The 18,249-nt window shown below is 43.0% G+C and overlaps 1 protein-coding gene across 4 annotated transcripts in view; it reads right to left on the minus strand.

Annotated features, from left to right (window-relative positions):
• Positions 1–3,577: 3,577 nt before the first annotated feature.
• Positions 3,578–18,249, minus strand: part of LOC139550918 (period circadian protein homolog 2-like) — a 30,229-nt gene continuing 15,557 nt past the window's right edge. For 3 of the 4 annotated variants that reach the window (XM_071362182.1, XM_071362185.1, XM_071362184.1), the window contains exons 11-21: positions 17,964–18,207; positions 17,747–17,858; positions 17,282–17,498; positions 16,872–16,993; positions 11,472–11,738; positions 10,350–11,281; positions 7,916–8,029; positions 6,492–6,744; positions 5,952–6,192; positions 3,932–4,080; positions 3,578–3,769 (exon numbers count right to left, since the gene is read on the minus strand). In XM_071362182.1, the coding sequence (XP_071218283.1) occupies positions 4,062–4,080; positions 5,952–6,192; positions 6,492–6,744; positions 7,916–8,029; positions 10,350–11,281; positions 11,472–11,738; positions 16,872–16,993; positions 17,282–17,498; positions 17,747–17,858; positions 17,964–18,207 (2,521 nt within the window). In that variant the 3' untranslated portion in view covers positions 3,578–3,769; positions 3,932–4,061. Of the gene's footprint in view, positions 3,770–3,931; positions 4,081–4,141; positions 6,193–6,491; positions 6,745–7,915; positions 8,030–10,349; positions 11,282–11,471; positions 11,739–16,871; positions 16,994–17,281; positions 17,499–17,746; positions 17,859–17,963; positions 18,208–18,249 lie in introns of those variants that run through there. The other variant, XM_071362183.1, reaches the window with a different exon arrangement.

Raw genomic sequence — 18,249 nt, forward strand, 5'->3', positions numbered from 1 at the left:
TTACATGTTTAGTGTCATTGGGAAAACCTTTATTAACTTTAGAAGTTTGTCAGACTCCCTTAAAATAGTTTCAAGCTTCTGGATTGTCCAGTGTTTGCTGCACAGAGAAAATAAGAGCCAATATATGCTTGATCCGAAAATGTGGTGTGACACAATTGAGAAGCCTCCGAAGGAACGCAGAGGACAAATTGCGCTCTGCACTGCATCACTGTGCACCTCTCAAATGTTGTAACAATGCGGATGGCTCCGTATAGCTCCGCATTGACATGATTAGTTGATGGTAGGTGAGGGCGGGAGGTCCTGTATAAACACAAACTCACTTCCTTGACAACTTCCTTCACAACAGCTCTGCACTGCTCTGCGAAGCGCAAGAAGTATGAATGCTCTGACTTCTGCAGAGGCCGTGTCACCCGTAAATGCTGCATGGCCAATGCAGACGTCGGAATGATCGTGCTGCGCCTTTAAAGTGTTGCATCTGCAAAAGTTCACCATCACAGAATGGCCTTCCCTGGTTGCCTGACCCTGCTGAGACCCCTGTCACCATCTGATCCTGCTCAGATGAGGCATGACAAATAATACATCGGTGTACATTATATTATCCAAGAAGAGTGTCAATGGTTCAATAATTGAAATGACCATTATTCCCAGATCCCAGACTGTAGACTACCCATCAACTCAAGAACGTTGTATCCATTTACTGGTTGTTATAATATACTGCAAAAAAAATAAAAAAATAAAATCACCTGAGCTCCGTAGACTGGTCTTCCCTGGCTGTCTGACCCTGCAGGGACACCTGTCACCATCTCATCCTGCTAAGACATGATGAGCATAGTGTTGTGTACTGACTGTGCACCATGACAGTGAAGCCTGTAACATTAGAGCTGTTCATACCGGGCCAGATAGAAAAGTAGGGAATTAGCTAAGGAAACTGACATAAATAACGTAACATTGCTCTACTAACAAAAGCACACATTGCACTTTCAGAAAACATCAGAATATCGGTCTTCAAATTGTTTGGCTGCTGGTTTCATCATTTGATTCAGGTCTAGTGTGATTGAGGTAAAAATAATAGCTTAAATTAGTGAGCTCGTTAGCTAGCGAACGTTAGCCAACTTTTGGCTAGTTCAGGTGGTACATCAACTGCCGAAAACTACCCAAGTCAATTTACTTCTGTTGAAACAGTACAAAACAAAGGGTTCAAAACATTTCTAAACACACAACAGCTGTTAGATACTGCTACCTGACAGATACAATAGATAGAGGCTAGAGCTGAACTGGCTGTGGTAGCTATTAGCTAGCTAGGTAGTTCAATCCCTTCAGACACAATTTCAGTCGAGAGGGGATGAAACATGTAACGTTAATGCATTAACTAACGCTGCATGTCAGTTACACTACTAACTCTAAAAAAAATTAACAGCAGTTGCCTTTCCAGCTACGTCAGTCAAATAAAGTTCAGAAAGTGGGGTCATGCCCCCTGTCCCCAGTGAAAGTTGCTCCCCTGCAAGTAGGTACACGTAGCTAAGTGTGTGGCAAACATTTCATCACAGGTAAGACATTTAACCTGTTTAGTATAGTCCGTTTGTAACTCCACTCACTACTTGTAGCTGTATAGTCTGTTTGTTTCTGTTGTTGGTCTTGGCTAGCTAGCTGTAGCACTCACTCATGTGACTGCTAGCATCGTCATGAAAAGAGGCTTGAGGGAAGCCCTTACAATTTTACGTCTTTCTAAGTAGTGAGACTGCTCGGGAGCAGGCAATGTTGAAAAGTAATAGACATGTTGTACTTGTCTTAAATGTAGTTTTGTAATTGACTAAAACAAGTAGACAACAAGAAAATTGCGTTTGAAAAAGGTCAAGTTTTTGCTGTGAGCCAATAGGGTAATCTAGAACCTAGGTAACCACCTATCTAATACCGACTGGGAAAATGCTTAGTATTGTGTTTGGGAAAGCTGATCCTAGGACACTCTTTCCTCAAAGCTTAGCCAAACACATGAAGTTCCTCCCAATAGACCTCTTTCTGTGTTTGCAAACATTGCTGCACAAGAGTGATGCGCGCAAGTTTATGACAGAACACAGGGTACTTCTTATAGAATGCCAGCAAAAAAATACTATTTACATGTTGCTTAGGAGTGTATTTCACACTACTTTTGGATTTTAAGGCTCGTATGAATGTCCTGTTTAATATTATGTTTGCGTCCTCATCGCAAATCAACTGCATTAAATGTAAAAAACACAACCAGTAAGATGGCTCTTTGCTTAGCTTTTGCTACAGCCCATGTCAATGAGCGAACCAAATATAATCTTAGCGACTGTTCATTTAGAATTAAAACTTCCTATTGCGGATCGCTGGGACCGTATTTTCCATTCATAACCATGTCGTTAACCATTTGTTTACACTTCAGTCATGTTACCTCATTGGCTAGCTAGCTAACAACCTGGTAACATTACCAGTATATCCAAACATTTGGGGGCATAGAAAGAAAGGAAAAGGGATAGCTTCTTCAGGAGATCAGTGATCATAGAAAATAATGAATGTCAGATCTTCTGCCGTTTTTAAAGAGACAGTATACAATTTTCAATGTAATGCATCTCGATAGTGCTTTTACACAATGTAGAAACCTAATATTCCACGAATGACTTTGTAATTTCAATGACAGGTATTCCTATCAACATTTTGCCAGATCGCAATTGTAAATGAGAACTTGTTCTCAACTGGCCTACCTGGTTAAATAAAGGTGAAATATTTACATTTTTTAAGCTTTTACAATAAATTAATATCTTATATACATATTACATTTTAGTTTCTAGGGAAAATCATGTCCCTCAAAAGTACCTAGAATTCATATAGGCCCAATATAGGCTCTATTACAATAAAAAATAATATATTCTGGTGCTCCTACATTTCATGTGGTGCTCCTAACTTCTTTAAGTTTGGAGCACCAGTGTTAAAATGTTGATGCTAGCCCCAGGGCTCTAAATTAACACAAATACAAGACTACTACAGTCAAAACGTTTTCAATGAAAACAATTAATTTCAATAAGTGAAAAAACAATTGATAGAACATGAGCTGTGTTGTGGACCCACTGTAACTCACTCTTCTTTTTCCTCTCTCTCACACACACAGAAAATGAATTGACCAGGTGGGATGTAACAGTCTGTATGTTCCCTAGTCTCTCAGGCTGTAGCAGAATTTCCATACAGTTTAGTTTGTTGTAGAAAAGGTTTGTACCCGCAGGATGCAAGCAGTACTAGGCAGTCTAATATGTGGCAGCAGGTAGCCTAGTGGTTAGAGAGTTGGGCCAGTAACCGAAAGGTTGCTGGATCAAATCCTTAAGCTGACAAGGTAAAAATCTTGTTGTTCTACCCTGAACAAGGCAGTTAACCCACTGTTCACCCGGGAGGCTGTCATTGTAAATAATAAATTGTTCTTAACTGACTTGCCTGGTTAAAAAAAAAAAAACGGTCTTGTCAGGGACAGCTGAGGGTGGGACTTGGTGAATAATTGATGTCCCTTGAGAATTAGTCTTTTGCGGAGGTGATGCGGCTACAATTAACAGGGGCAGATTCAGGGGGTGGATGTGGCTATGATGATCCAAGGCCAGAAGAGGGACAGGTGTCCATGTTAAAGGGCTCCTCGCTGGGCTTCCTGGAGGGGCTGACCTCCTCAGTCTCTGTGTCTCCCATATCCAGGCCAGGCTGCTCCTCAGACACCTCTGGAGTGTCCTCCTCACAGCCTTACACCTCTGGAGTGTCCTCCTCACAGCCCACACTTAACAAAAAACAACACATTTCTGTTAGTTACTTTCAGACTTGCTTTTGACAAATGTGAATGACTGCCTGTAGTGTAAGAGAGAGAGAGAGAAAGGAAGAGAGAGTGATTGTGAGAACGAGAGAGGGAGGGAAGAGATAGAGAAAGAGAAAGAGAGCTCACCTTGAGGTCCATGACCTTGGGCAGTCCTCCTCTCCTCATCCAGGGGTGGACCTCCACCAGTTCTTTCTGCTGCTCCCCGGTGAAGCACGGCTGGCACTTCTGCATCACAAGTAGTTTCTCTCGGTCTTCCCTAAGCACACTCAATGCCCCTGAGTAGCCAAGGAACATACACACTCAGTATACTGAACTATGTGACTTATATGACCAGGTGAAAGACATAGTGCCAGTCAAGTTTGGACACACCTACTCATTCAAGGGTTTTTCTTTATTCTTTTACTAATTTCTACATTGTAGAATAATAGTGAAGACATCAACACTATGAAATAACACATATGGAATCATGTAAACAAAAAAAGTGTTAAACAAATCAAAATGTTATATTTGAGATTCTTCAAATTAGACACCCTTTGCCTTGATGACAGCTTTTCACACTTTTGGCATTCTCTCAACCAGCTTCATGAGGACATCTGGAATGCATTTCAATTAACAGTTGTGCCTTGTTAAAAGTTTGTGGAATGTATTTCCTTCTTAATGTGTATGAGCCAATCAGTTGTGTTGTGACAAGGTAAGGGTGGAATACAGAAGATAGCCCTATTTGGTAAAATACCAAGTCTATATTATGGCAAGAACAGCTCAAATAAGAAAATAGAAACGACAGTCCATCATTACTTTAAGAGATTTAAGACAAGAACATTTCGAGAACTTTGAAAGTGCAGCCGCAAAAACCATCAAGCTATATGATGAAACTGGCTCTCATGAGGACCGGCACAGGAAAGGAAGACCCAGAGTTAACTCTGCTGCAGAGGATAAGTTCATTAGAGTTACCAGCCTCACTCCTCTTTCTATTCTGGTTAGAGACAGTTTGCACTGTTCAGTGAAGGGAGAAGTACACAGCGTTGTACGAGATCTTCAGTTTCTTGGCAATTTCTCGCATGGAACAGCCTTCATTTCTCAGAACAAGAATAGACTGATGAGTTTCAGAAGAAAGTTCTGCCATTTTGAGCCTGTAATCGGGCCCACAAATGCTGATGCTCCAGATACTCAACTAGTCTAAAGGCCAGTTTTATTGCTTTTTTAAATCAACACAACAGTTTTAAGCTGTACTAACATAATTGCAAAAGGGTTTCCTAATGATCAATTAGCCTTTTAAAATGATAAACTTGGATTAGCTAACACAACGTGCCATTGAAACACAGGAGTGATGGTTGCTGATAATGGGCCTCTGTACACCTATGTAGATATTCCATTAAAAAAATCAGTTGTTTCCAGCTACAATAGTCATTTACAACACTAACAATGTCTACACTGTATTCTGATCAATTTGATGTTATTGTTTATGGACAAAAAAAAAGCTTTTCTTTCAAAAACAAGGACATTTCTAAGTGACCCCAAACTTTTGAACGGTAGTGTATCTGATGTTGAACTGATCTTCAGGGTCCACTAGATATGATATCTGGAATAATTCAAAACTAGCCTTGAAGAAACCACACATTTTCTCTCAACCCACTTTGCCTGACAACTTGTGCAAGAGCCCCATCTTATAGGCATACATTAGAACTGCAAGCCAGCAACTAAAGACCTCATACGCTTCCATCATCATAAGATGCATCACACAAACATACATAGATTTTCGGGATCCATTGAGGACATGAATCCAGCAGGTAAATACAGGGAGGGAGTAGGTGGGAGTGGGTAGTATCTATGCTGTGCAATGTATTTCCAAAAGATGCTGTGTTCCATTTAAAAAATGTGTATGACCTACCAAATAAAAACCAACAAATATTTCTAACCCCAGCATTCATGGGCACTCATCATTTTGGGAAACATTGCACTAGGACTCATACCCTGGGTAGAAGTTGTCTGTAGTCACAGATCTAGGATCAGTTTACCCTCTCCTTATCCTTCCCCTAAGCCCACCCCTTCAAAAATCCCAAACTGACCCAGATATGCATTCACAGACAACTTTCTCATATTCCAAAAAACATTGCGTGCCGCCTCTCTCCTGTCTCCTCCCACTCACCGGGAGGGCATCTGATAGGTCAGCATGACCTTGTCGTCAGCGTTGGCGGTGACTAACCACGGCGGATCCTGCAGTACATACTTGTCATATTGGCTTTCCTCTACCTCCATTGGCCACCTCTCGCTAACGCTACCACCACTCCCGCCGCTGGAGTGCACTTTGACCTGCTGGCAGCTGTTCTGGGAGGAGTCCACGGTGCCAAAGTAGTTGCTGCTGTTGTTGCTTGTGTGGCTGTTGCTTACTGTGGGGGTGAATGAACGCACAAAACAGAGTTAGGATATCTTACTTCAGAAGCACCAGAGTTCTGGTCTCAAGTGCTTCATACATGAAGCAACAAACTGCTGAACGTAATGTCTTGCTGCCATGTTAATGTCCTTCTATCTTGTGTTTGTTCTTGTTCTGCCAGTCTTGTAGATCAAATATGTAAACCCCCAAGACAGTTACAGGAGTGAAGTTTGGTACAGTGGAAGTGACTGGTATAGAATAGGAAAAGAATTCTAACAAACTTAAAATAAGGCTAGGGTAGGTGTGTGTACAGACCTGTGCCACTGCCAGATACTCCGCTAGCTGACTCTCCGCTTGCTGACGTTCTACATCCCAACGTTCCACCTTTACTGGACATTCCGCTGTTAGACGTTCTAGCTGAGGTTGCGCAGCCATTAGAGCTGAAACCCATGGACCCTGAAGTGCCTGAGCTGGTGCCTGAACGAGAGTCTGAATGGAGCAGGATGTCCAGCAGGTCATTCGATGACGAATTGATGTCGCTATGGTTACCGTTGCCCGGCAAGCCCACCTGCAAGACAGAAGTCAAAGGATAAGGTCAACAAACAGAAGCTCCACTCTCAAGTCGTATTGTTCCCTTTTTTTGGTCATCAGTCCCATCCTTTGTTCTTTTGCTACTCTGCTCCTTCACTTCTCCCTCAAGGTCTAAGAAACGACTCAGTCATATTTATTTAACCAGGAAAAGCCTATTGAGACCGAGTCTCTTTTTTAAGGGAGACCTGGCCAAGAAGGCAGCAACAATCAATACATTACATAATTTAAACATTCAACAAAACAACAATGTGATCCAGCCTAAAAAAAAAACATTTACACTCCTCTGTAACAGTCTCCCATCAATATTTTTAATTCATTCAGTGGCACTAACATATCTAGAAGAAGCATGGATTGTAGACTATTCCATGCGTCTGGGGCACAAGAAGAGAAGGTAGTCTTGCCTAATACTGTGAATGTCCTGGGGACTTTAAGTAGCAACCACCTAGCAGACCGGGTATGGTAACTGCTGGTGGTGAAGGAGACCAGAGTACAGACGTAAAGAGGGAGTTTACCCAAAGGGCTTTGTAGATGAACACATGTATCTTTCTGCGCATATAAAGTGAGGTCCAACCTACCATTTGGTACAATGTGCAATGGTGGGTGAGTGACTTGAAATTTGTAATAAAGCGCAAGGATGCATGATAAACAAAGTCCAGTCTCTGTAAGACGGAGGAGGTTGCATGCAACAAGTCACCATGATCAATTACAGAGAGAAAAGTGGCCTGAACAAGCTTCTTTCTAGCCATAAGCGGGAAGCAAGCCTTATTACGAAAAGAACCCAATTTCAATTCAAGCTTTGCCACAAGACTATCCACATTAACTCTAAAGGACAACTTGTCATCCAACCAAATACCTAGGTATTTGTAGGATGACACTTTTTCAATGGATAAGCCACCAGATGTGAAAATGCTAACTTTCTCTGGCAGAGTTCTAGCTCTGGTAAAGGTCACGAATTTCGTTTTTTTGTATATTCAAGAACAGTTTGAGACCATATAGAGAGGCCTGCAGTGACTGAAAAGCATTCTGGAGCTTTCAATAGCCTGAACCAGAGAAGATATTGTCCCACTGTGAGAGATGGATAGACAGAGGTCTGTATTACAGTAACTACAGTAAGTTATATTTTGTGGAGAGTTGCGATGTTATCCTACCTCGTCACTGCAACACCTCAGCCTAGAGCACACTATATTCCATGATAGTAGCTTGCAGACAAGGAGTATGTTGGAGTACAAGGGTCCCATTGGACCAGTCAGACTGAATGTGGGCTAAAGGGTTTAAAGGGACACAATGTTTTAGACATAACATTTTAGCCAGGAGACTTTTGGATTATTGCACTTCGACATGGCAGCACAGTTACTTCACACAGAATGTCAGAATTGTAAACCTTTTAATGATTCAATATAATTTGCATAGACCAGATGACTTGGTGAAGCTATAACATTATCTCCCAGGAAAAGCATTCTTAAAATATTCATAACAATTACAAATCTATAGCCTGTGCCAGTTGCCTGCCAGCTGAAGACAATAAAAGGACTGATTTGTGAATGACATAGGTGTTAAGTCGCTTTTTACACATCCTAACCCTAGCCTAACACCTTCAGTCTAAAAGCAACACTTTTCTAGTTTTGCTGCCATTTTCGTGAAACTCAATACTGATGCCACAACCTTACACTAACACTGTTTCTGGGAGAGTTGGAGGAGCCTGTACTAAATCTGTCTGGGATAAAGGGAGGGAGGGAGAAAAAGAGGATACAGAAGGGGAAAGAGTGAACAAGGTCAAACTCATGAGGTCTGATATCAAAAGGCTCAGAGACCGTTTCTATCTACAAGCTATCACACTGCTCAAGAATTGAACTGGACTGACCCCCTTTACTGACTCTCCGCACTTTAGCACACATGCACTCAGACAAATATACACCCACACAGATATACACTCACACAGATATACACTCACACAGATATACACTCACACACCCACACAGGTATACTCACATAGATATACACTCACACAGGTATACACTCACACACCCACAAGGGTATACACTCACATAGATATACACTAACACACAGGTATACAGTACCAGTCAAAAGTTGACACACCTACTCATTCAAGGGTTTTTCTTTATTTCTTTTACTATTTTCTACATTGTAGGATAATGGTGAATACATAAAAACTATGAAATAACACACATGGAATCATGTAGTAACCAAAAAAAAGTGTTAAACAAATCAAAATATATTTTATATTTCAGATTCTTCAAAGTAGCCACCCTTTGCCTTGATGACAGCTTTGCACACTCTTGGCATTCTCTCAACCAGCTTCATGAGGAATGCTTTTCCAACAGTCTTGAAGGAGTTCCCACATATGCTGAGCACTTGTTGGCTGCTTTTCCTTCACTCTGCGGTCCAACTCATCCCAAACCATCTCAATTGGGTTGAGGTCGGGTGATTGTGGAGGCCAGGTCATCTGATGCCGCACTCCATCACTCTCCTTCTTGGTCAAATAGCCCTTACACAGCCTGGAGGTGTGTTGGGTCATTGTCCTGTTGAAAAACAAATGAGTCCCACTAAGCGCAAACAAGATGGGATGGCGTATCGCTGCAGAATGTGGTAGCCATGCTGGTTAAGTGTGCGTTGAATTCTAAATAAATCACTGACAGTGTCACCACCAAAGCACCCGCACACCTCCTCCTTCATGCTTCACAGTGGGAACCACACATGCGGAGATCATCCGTTCACCTACTCTGCGTCTCACAAAGACACGGAGGTTGGAGCCAAAAATCTCAAATCTGGACAGATTTCCACCGGTCTATTGTCCATTGCTCGTGTTTCTTGGCCAAGGAAGTCTCTTCTTCTTATTGGTGTCCTTTAGTAGTGGTTTCTTTGCAGCAATTTGACCATGAAGGCCTGATTCACGCAGCTGATGTTGAGATGTGTCTGTTACTAATCTGAGGCTGGTAACTCTAATGAACTTATCCTCCGCAGCAGAGGTAACTCTGGGTCTTTCTTTCCTGTGGCGGTTCTCATGAGCCAGTTTCATCATAGCGCTTGAAGGTTTTTCCGACTGCACTTGAATAATTTTTACATTTTCCGTACTGACTGACCATCATGTCTTAAAGTAATAATGGACTGTCGTTTCTCTTTGCTTATTTGAGCTGTTCTTGCCATAATATGGAATTGGTCTTTTACCAAATAGGGCTATCTTCTGTATACCATCCCTACCTTGTCACAATACAACTGATCGGCTCAAACGCATTAAGGAAATAAATTCAACAAATTAACACCCAAACAGATATACACTCACACACACCTACCACTCTAATTATTATTACTAAATACTAAACATTTGCCCCCCAATCCACACATCCCCAATACACATGTAAATATTGGACTATAAATTGTGCCTTCCTGTATTATACTTATGCTAAAATGTTTATTCTATTCTGCTGAACACTTTACTTTATGTTCATATTCTTATCTTTTACTATTTCTTGTTGATGCGTTGTGGAGAAGGAACCTGCAAGTAAAAATTTTGTTGGATGGTGCATACCATGTGTATCCCGTACGACTTGAAAATGCGTATACCTGCTGAAGCTCCTTGACCTTCTCCATGGCTTGCCAGACCACGCTCCCCCCCTTCATGTTGACGGCGTTATTCCCTTGTGTGCCAACGGAGGGCACCACCACCATGCTGTCTTGTCTCTCCAGGGAGCACCGCGTCTCCTCCAGCTGCAGTAGGTTGAGCTGCAGGGGCGAGCTGCACCATGATTGGAACAGTGGAGGGGAGGACGCTTGGTCCCTGCCGCCCATGGTCCCATGCGGGGAGCAGCGAGACTGGGTGGTTTCCCCAGGTGGCTTGGGAGCCTCCATGGGCATGGAGAATGAGAAAGGCTGGGCGGGGACTGGGAAGGTCGTCAGTAGGGGGAAGGCCTGTGGCTGAGCCGGGAAAGGACCCTGGGCAGGTAAGGTGAGGGATGTCTGTGGGAGGAAGGGCTGCGACTGAGAGGGGTAGCCGGCTTTCTCGGCCTGGTAGAAAGGCTGCTGTCCTGGAGCCCCGCTTCCCATTTGAGGGAACATGCAGCTGGGGAGAACCAGAGCCACCACGGGGGTCACCATGGGAGTAGAGAAGGGCAAGGGCTGGATGTTTGGTGGCGGGCACTGGGGATCCTGGTTGCACTGGCTGTCACTGAAGCCTGCCAATGAATTCTCTGGGTGAGTAGGCATGGTGCCAGCCATGGTGCCCGCCCCAGGGTAGAGCTGGAGGGGGTAGACTGACACAACGGTGGGGTAAGCCAGGGGCAGCAAAGTGGACTGGGAGGTGTTGGAGGGGGACCAGGAGGTCTGGTTGAGGCCCTGGTTGAGGAGGTGGGGTCGGGGCTGCGGCTGTCTTCTCCTATGAGACACGGAACTGTCGGACGACTCGTTCTGTTTCACCCGCTTAGACTTGGTCTTCTTGTTGCGCCCACTTCGACGGGCAGCGGGCTCGGCCTGTTTGCATGGGCGCACAGCGGGCAGAGCTAGAGATGGGGACAGAGGGGAAAGGGAGGAAAAGAGGGTGTGATTACATTATGTATTGGACTGTGAGAGGTTGAGTGTATGAGAACATTAAGGTGCTCTGTGTGTCTGTGTTGAATTGTACTAGCCCAAGTCTAACGACCTATACTGAGTTTGTATTGTAATGTGTGTAGAACATGTTTGCTACTGTACCATCAGCGGCGCCTTGTCCCTTCTGGCGCTCCAGGTATTGGGAACAGTTGGCCTGGAAGGCCTGGACTCCCCTCTGCTCCCTGAAGCGACACAGAAAGGTCTGCTCCTCCTTCTGGGTGTGGGCTACTAGGACCTGCTTGGTCAGACCGAGCTTCTTATAGGGCTCCCTCTCCAGGCTGGGAGGTGAAACAGCATTGGCGGGAGGCCCAGGAGTCTGGTTGCCCCCCTCCACCTCCTCCCGTGCCACAGATACATCTACGATGATCTCTGTACGGAGAAAAACAGACAGAGAAACAATTACATACAACAAATACATAAAACACCCAACAGCTCAGGACATACAGAGATGAGAAGCTGTAATACCCTTAGCAACATTGATAAACATAGATACATTGATATTCATTACAGGGAAGCAGAGATGCAGAGAGGATGGTATAATGCACAGCGCATTTAGACACATGGCTTTGGTATAACATACATCATGGTATAGTCGAGGAACCAGACGACTGTGAATCTCTGAATGTTGTAAAATAAATCTGGCATGCAAGATGATGGAACATGCATGACCTCAGAGTACACACATGATACTGCATACATTACACAACATCAAGCTACATCCATACAACACACACACCCATGTACCTACGCACACACAGTCCCCACTCCCAAACACAACCCACCACCACAAACTGAAGACCAAAAAGAGTAGAACAGAATAGTAGAATGAGACATGTCAATGTCCCCGTAGTGTATACCTGACTCGGGCTGCAGTTTCTTATCTCCTACATGGACGACGGTGCTGCTGTAGCTACACTGGCTTGCTACTGACACCACGCTCTCGGCTTTACCGCACGGTGGCACAGCGAGGGCCGCCAGGGAGGAGCCCACTGCCCCTGTGGCTGAGGTCGTAGCGTATGTCTTTTTGTCTGCGATGACGTCATCCACAGGGGTTAGACCAGGCTGATGATTAAACAGTGCAGGGTCTGCCAGGGTGATAGGGAGAGACTGAGGGAGGGTGACTAGGAGAGTCACATGTAAAGTCCCATAAATGCAGATTATAGAGAGATAGACAAGAGAGTTTGGCTGTGTCTGATTCAGATGGTGACCTGTCCAACAGAGCTTTGGTGAGACTGAAAGTCTTTCAACTAAATGAGTCTTTAAACTACACTGGACAAAATATAAACGCAACATGCAACAATTTAAAAGATTTTACTGAGTTACAGTTCATATAAGGAAATCAGTCAGTTGAAATGAATTCATTAGGCCCTAATCAATGGATTTCACATGACTGGGAATACAGATATGCATCTGTTGGTTACAGATACCTTAAAAAAAAAAGTAGAGGCGTGGATAAGAAAACCAGTCAGTATGTGGAGTGACCATTTGCCTGATGCAAAGAGCTGATCATGCTGTTTATTGTGGCCTGTGAAAAGTTGTCTCACTCCTCTTCAATGGCTGTGCGAAGATGCTGGATATTGGCGGGAACTGAAACACACTATCGTACACGTCAATCAAGAGCATTTCAAACATGCTCAACGGGTGACATGTCTGGTTTGTGTGGAGGCCATGGAAGAACTGGGACATTTTCAGCATTCAGGAATTGTGTACAGATCCTTGCGACATGGAGCTGTGCATTATCATGCTGAAACATGAGGTGATGGTGGAGGATGAAAGACAATGGATCTGTACAGGATCTTGTCACGGTATCTCTGTGCATTCAAATTGCCATCGATAAAATGCATTTCTGTTCGTTGTCTGTAGCTTATGCCCGTCCAAACCATAACCCCACCGCCACCATGGGGCACTCTGTTCACAACGTTGACATCAGCAAACCGCTCGCCCACACGACGCCATACACGTGGTCTGCGGTTGTGAGGCCAGTTGGACGTGTTGCCAAATTCCCTAAAATGATGTTGGAGGCGGCTTATTGTAGAGAAATAAACATAAATTCTCTGGCAACAGCTCTGGTGGACATTCCTGCAGTCAGCATGCCAATTGCACGCTCCCTCAACTTGAGACATCTGTAGCATTGTGTTGTGTGACAAAACGGCACATTTTAGAATGGCCTTATATTGCCCCCAGCACCTGTATAATGATCATACTGTTTAATATGCTACTTGCTACACCACACCTGTCAGGTGGATGAATTATCTTGGTAAAGGAGAAAAGCTTACTAACAGGGATGTAAACAAATTTGTGCACAAAATTTGAGAGAAATAAGCTTTTTGTGCATATGGAACATTTCTGTGATCTTTTATTTCATGAAACATGGGGCCAACACTTTACATGTTGCGTTTATATTTTGTTCAGTATAAAGGAGTTTAAATATAAATACTGATATTTTGATAAATTGGTATGTGTTCATATGTGGAGCCAGACAGAATCTGCAGGGTGTTTTCCAACCAACACATTATCAACGTTGTCACACTATAACAAATCAGTGTATCTGTGACTATTAATCTAGCAGTATTATTTGTTTTAAATTTAATTCATCCCACAGGTATCTTTCATTTGAATTAGAAAGTTGCAGGTTCCGTCTAGAATGAGACATCTAATTTAAATACAAATCACACCAGAGCCAACGGCGTCAAAATCTTCGTGTGAGAGGAGAGCGTCAATACACTTACACTGCGTAGCGTATGCCAATTGAATTGTCACAATAATCCATAACAAAAAGTTGTATTTGTTACGTTCGCTATGTAGCCCTTGTGAATTATTGTTGTGTTCCTTATGACTCACCTTATATGTCCTACGGGAGCCACCGTACCTGCCTGCTCTAAACAGTTGTTATGTTCGGTCGAGAATGTGAGTTAGCTAATACTCCCGAGGAGTTTATAAAGAATTTAGCTAGTCTTGTTCTTTCTACATTACAGTATTCTCTCTTAGCCTGCCTAGGCTTTATGCCTGTGATCAAAATCAACACAGGTAGGTATTAGAGGTCGACCGATTAATCGGAATGGCCGATTAATTAGGGCCGATTTCAAGTTTTCATAACAATCGGAAATCGGTATTTTTGGACATTTGGCCGATTAAATAAAAAAAAAAAATGTACACCTTTATTTATCCTTTATTTAACTAGGCAAGTCAGTTAAGAACACATTCTTATTTTCAATGACGGCCTAGGAACAGTGGGTTAACTGCCTTGTTCAGGGGCAGAATGACAGATTTTTACCTTGTCAGCTCAGGGATTCAATCTTGCAACCTTACAGTTAACAAGTCCAACGCTCTAACCACCTGATTACATTGCACTCCACGAGGAGACTGCCTGTTACACGAATGTAGTAAGAAGCCAAGGTAAGTTGCTAGCTAGCATTAAACGTATCTTATAAAAAACAATCAATCAATCATAATCACTAGTTAACTACACATGGTTGATGATATTACTAGTTTATCTAGCGTGTCCTGCGTTGCATATAATCGAAAAAGGACTGTCGTTGCTCCAATGTGTACCTAACCATAAACATCAATGCCTTTCTTAAAATCAATACACAAGTATATATTTTTAAACCTGCATATTTAGTTGATATTGCCTGCTAACATGACACGCTGCGAACTGTGAAGACTATTTCTTCCTAACAAAGACAGCCAACTTCGCCAAACGGGGGATGATTTAACAAAAGCGCATTTGCGAAAAAAGCACAATCGTTGCACGACTGTACCTAACCATAAACATCAATGCATTTCTTAAAATCAATACACAGAAGTATACATCTTTAAACCTGCATATTTAGCTAAAAGAAATCCAGGTTAGCAGGCAATATTACCCAGGTGAAATTGTGTCACTTCTCTTGCGTTCATTGCACGCAGAGTCAGTGTATATGCAACAGTTTGGGCCACCTAATTTGCCAGATTTTTACGTAATTATGACATAACATTGAAGGTTGTGCAATGTAACAGGAATATTTAGACTTTGGGATGCCACCCGTTAGATAAAATACGGAACGGTTCTGTATTTCACTGAAAGAATAAACGTTTTGTTTTTGAGATGATAGTTTCCGGATTTGACCATATTAATGACCTAAGGCTCGTATTTCTGTGTGTTATTATGTTATAATTAAGTCTATGATTTGATAGAGCAGTCTGACTGAGCGGTGGTAGGCACCAGCAGGCTCGTAAGCATTCATTCAAACAGCACTTTCGTGCGCTTTGCCAGCAGCTCTTCGCTGTGCTTCAAGCATTGAGCTGTTTATGACTTCAAGCCTATCAACTCCCGAGATTAGGCTGGTGTAACCGATGTGAAATGGCTAGCTAGTTAGCGGGGTGCGCGCTAATAGCGTTTCAAACGTCACTCGCTCTGAGACTTGGAGTGGTTGTTCCCCTTGCTCTGCATGGGTAACGCTGCTTCGAGGGTGGCTGTTGTCGATGTGTTCCTGGTTCGAGCCCAGGTAGGGGTGAGGAGAGGGACGGAAGCTATACTGTTACACTGGCAATACTAAAGTGCCTATAAGAACGTTCAATAGTCAAAGGTATATGAAATACAAATCGTTTAGAGAGAAATAGTCCTATAATTCCTATAACAACTACAACCTAAAACTTCTTACCTGGGAATATTGAAGACTCATGTTAAAAGGAACCACCAGCTTTCATATGTTCTCATGTTCTGAGCAAGGAACTTAAACGTTTTTTTACATGGCACATATTGCACTTTTACTTTCTTCTCCAACACTTTGTTTTTGCATTATTTAAACCAAATTGAACATGTTTCATTATTTATTTGAGGCTAAATTGATTTTATTGATGTATTATATTAAGTTAAAATAAGTGTTCATTCAGTATTGTTGTAATTGTCATTATTACAAATACATTTCCACATTTTTATTTTATAAATCGGCATCGCTTTTATTGGTCCTCCAATAATCGTTATCAGCGTTGAAAAATCATAATCGGTCGACCTTTAGTAGGTATAACGTTATTGTTTTCAAATATGTATTTTTGGCGCTGGCAGTATTGTTGTTATTGTAACGATTATCAACACTTAAATATACATGTCACAAATCCAGACGTAACGATGCACAAACAAATCTATTCTCTGGCAATTTATCGGCTCATTTTACTAGCAATACTTCGTGTAGACGTGAGAAAATTTGATTTGCTTTCTAATTTAACGCGCGGTCCGTCTGTTTTCTCACTCACTACCTTGCATTCTAATTCCAGTGTGTGCACGCTCGTTCACAAGCACATAAAACGCTTTTCATTTGATTTGGGCTTTAGTGATAACGGGCAATTCAATTCATGGTGCATTCACCAACTGGTAAAAAATAATAGTGGTGTAGGAGAGTTCACTTGCAATACAGGCTACATGCAACATCATACTGTAGCAATAATACCGAAGTCAATTGTTGAACATCTTTTATTAATGGAGTGATAAAGTAAAAATGGATTAAGAGCAGTGTAAGGTACCTTCAGATAATTGCATGGGATTGTCCCCTCCTTTCTGCTTGTCCTCATCTGAGGACATAGTGCTGTCAGAAGAGTGGCACCTCCTCTTCATAGTGATGGGAACATTATAGCCCTCTAGATATCTGTCCAGAGAGGGAGAGAGGTGCACACAGAAAGACTGATTTACTTTATATCTTAATCAAAAACAATAGCCCATGTAATTGGGTAGCAGTAAGTACATACGGAATAAGTAACAGTCTCATTTCCATCTATCTACCCAGAAACAATGCCTATACGTATTATGCCCCATAACAGGACAACTAGATTAATAGACAAAAGACCAAAGACTATAGATAGGCTAGATAACCAGAGAGATGTACAGATAAGTGATTAGCAAGATGAATAAGTGACTAGTTAGTAGTTGTTCTGACCTGATGACGCTGTACAGACCGCTGATCTGTTGGTAGGAGTAGACCGTTTGGTCGTTGAAGGCCAGCTGCTCCTCCTGTACTGCAGTCCTGCTGCTGCTGTCCTCCAGGCTCAGCCCACTGACCCCAGCACTGACCCCACTGTCCCTCCAACTCAGAGGGGCCACAGGGGCTGCAGATTCCTTGGAACGCACCACAGCTGGACTCTTCTGGAGGAACTCTGCTGGGGAAAAGGGAGTGTGTCAAGACTGGGATGGGCATGGATTTGTACGTTCTGTATACGCCAAACTACACCCATGGATATGTGTGTTTTCTACATCTCTTCCAACACACATAAGTGTATTCGTATCTGTACATCCACACACATGTACACTCCCCAGTTCACATTATCCAATGCACACATGAGCATATCTCTATGCTTCCTGCAGATTGTAAATATTTCTGTGCTGGTTTGCTTGTTTGACTTACTGCCAGGGCTCTTCTTGGTCTCAGGCCTGGCTGAGGAGGAGGCTTGGTAGATCTGCTGTTCCTGACTCTTCTGGAGGTGGATACCTTTACAGATTTCCTGGAATGACCTCTGCTGGGGAGGAGAGAAGAGACATTCACTATCATGGAGAGAGAGAGGTAAAAGAAAGTGAGAGTGAGTGATAGACAGGGAAAAGAGAGTGACAGAGAGGGTACTTACAGGTTTGGCCCAGCTGCTCTCCCCCTCGATGCGTGTCCTGCTTGGGCTGCCCTCGCTGGTCATCACCTGAGATGCTGCAAGGTGGTCGTTGCTTCCCACGCTACTGTAGCCACTGGAGCTAGTGTTGTGCACTGGCTGTAGTAGCAATCTGTGGATCTGCTCAGTGATCTCCTGGACTTCAGAGTCCATAGTCTCCATGAGGGCAGGGAGCGGGGCCACAAACACATCCTCATTCACCGGGCCTCTAGAAGTGGGAACAACCACATTATCCTTATTCAGTCACAGG

Source organism: Salvelinus alpinus, chromosome 23 (assembly GCF_045679555.1).
Source record: "Salvelinus alpinus chromosome 23, SLU_Salpinus.1, whole genome shotgun sequence".
Classification (NCBI taxonomy): Eukaryota; Metazoa; Chordata; class Actinopteri; order Salmoniformes; family Salmonidae; genus Salvelinus; species Salvelinus alpinus.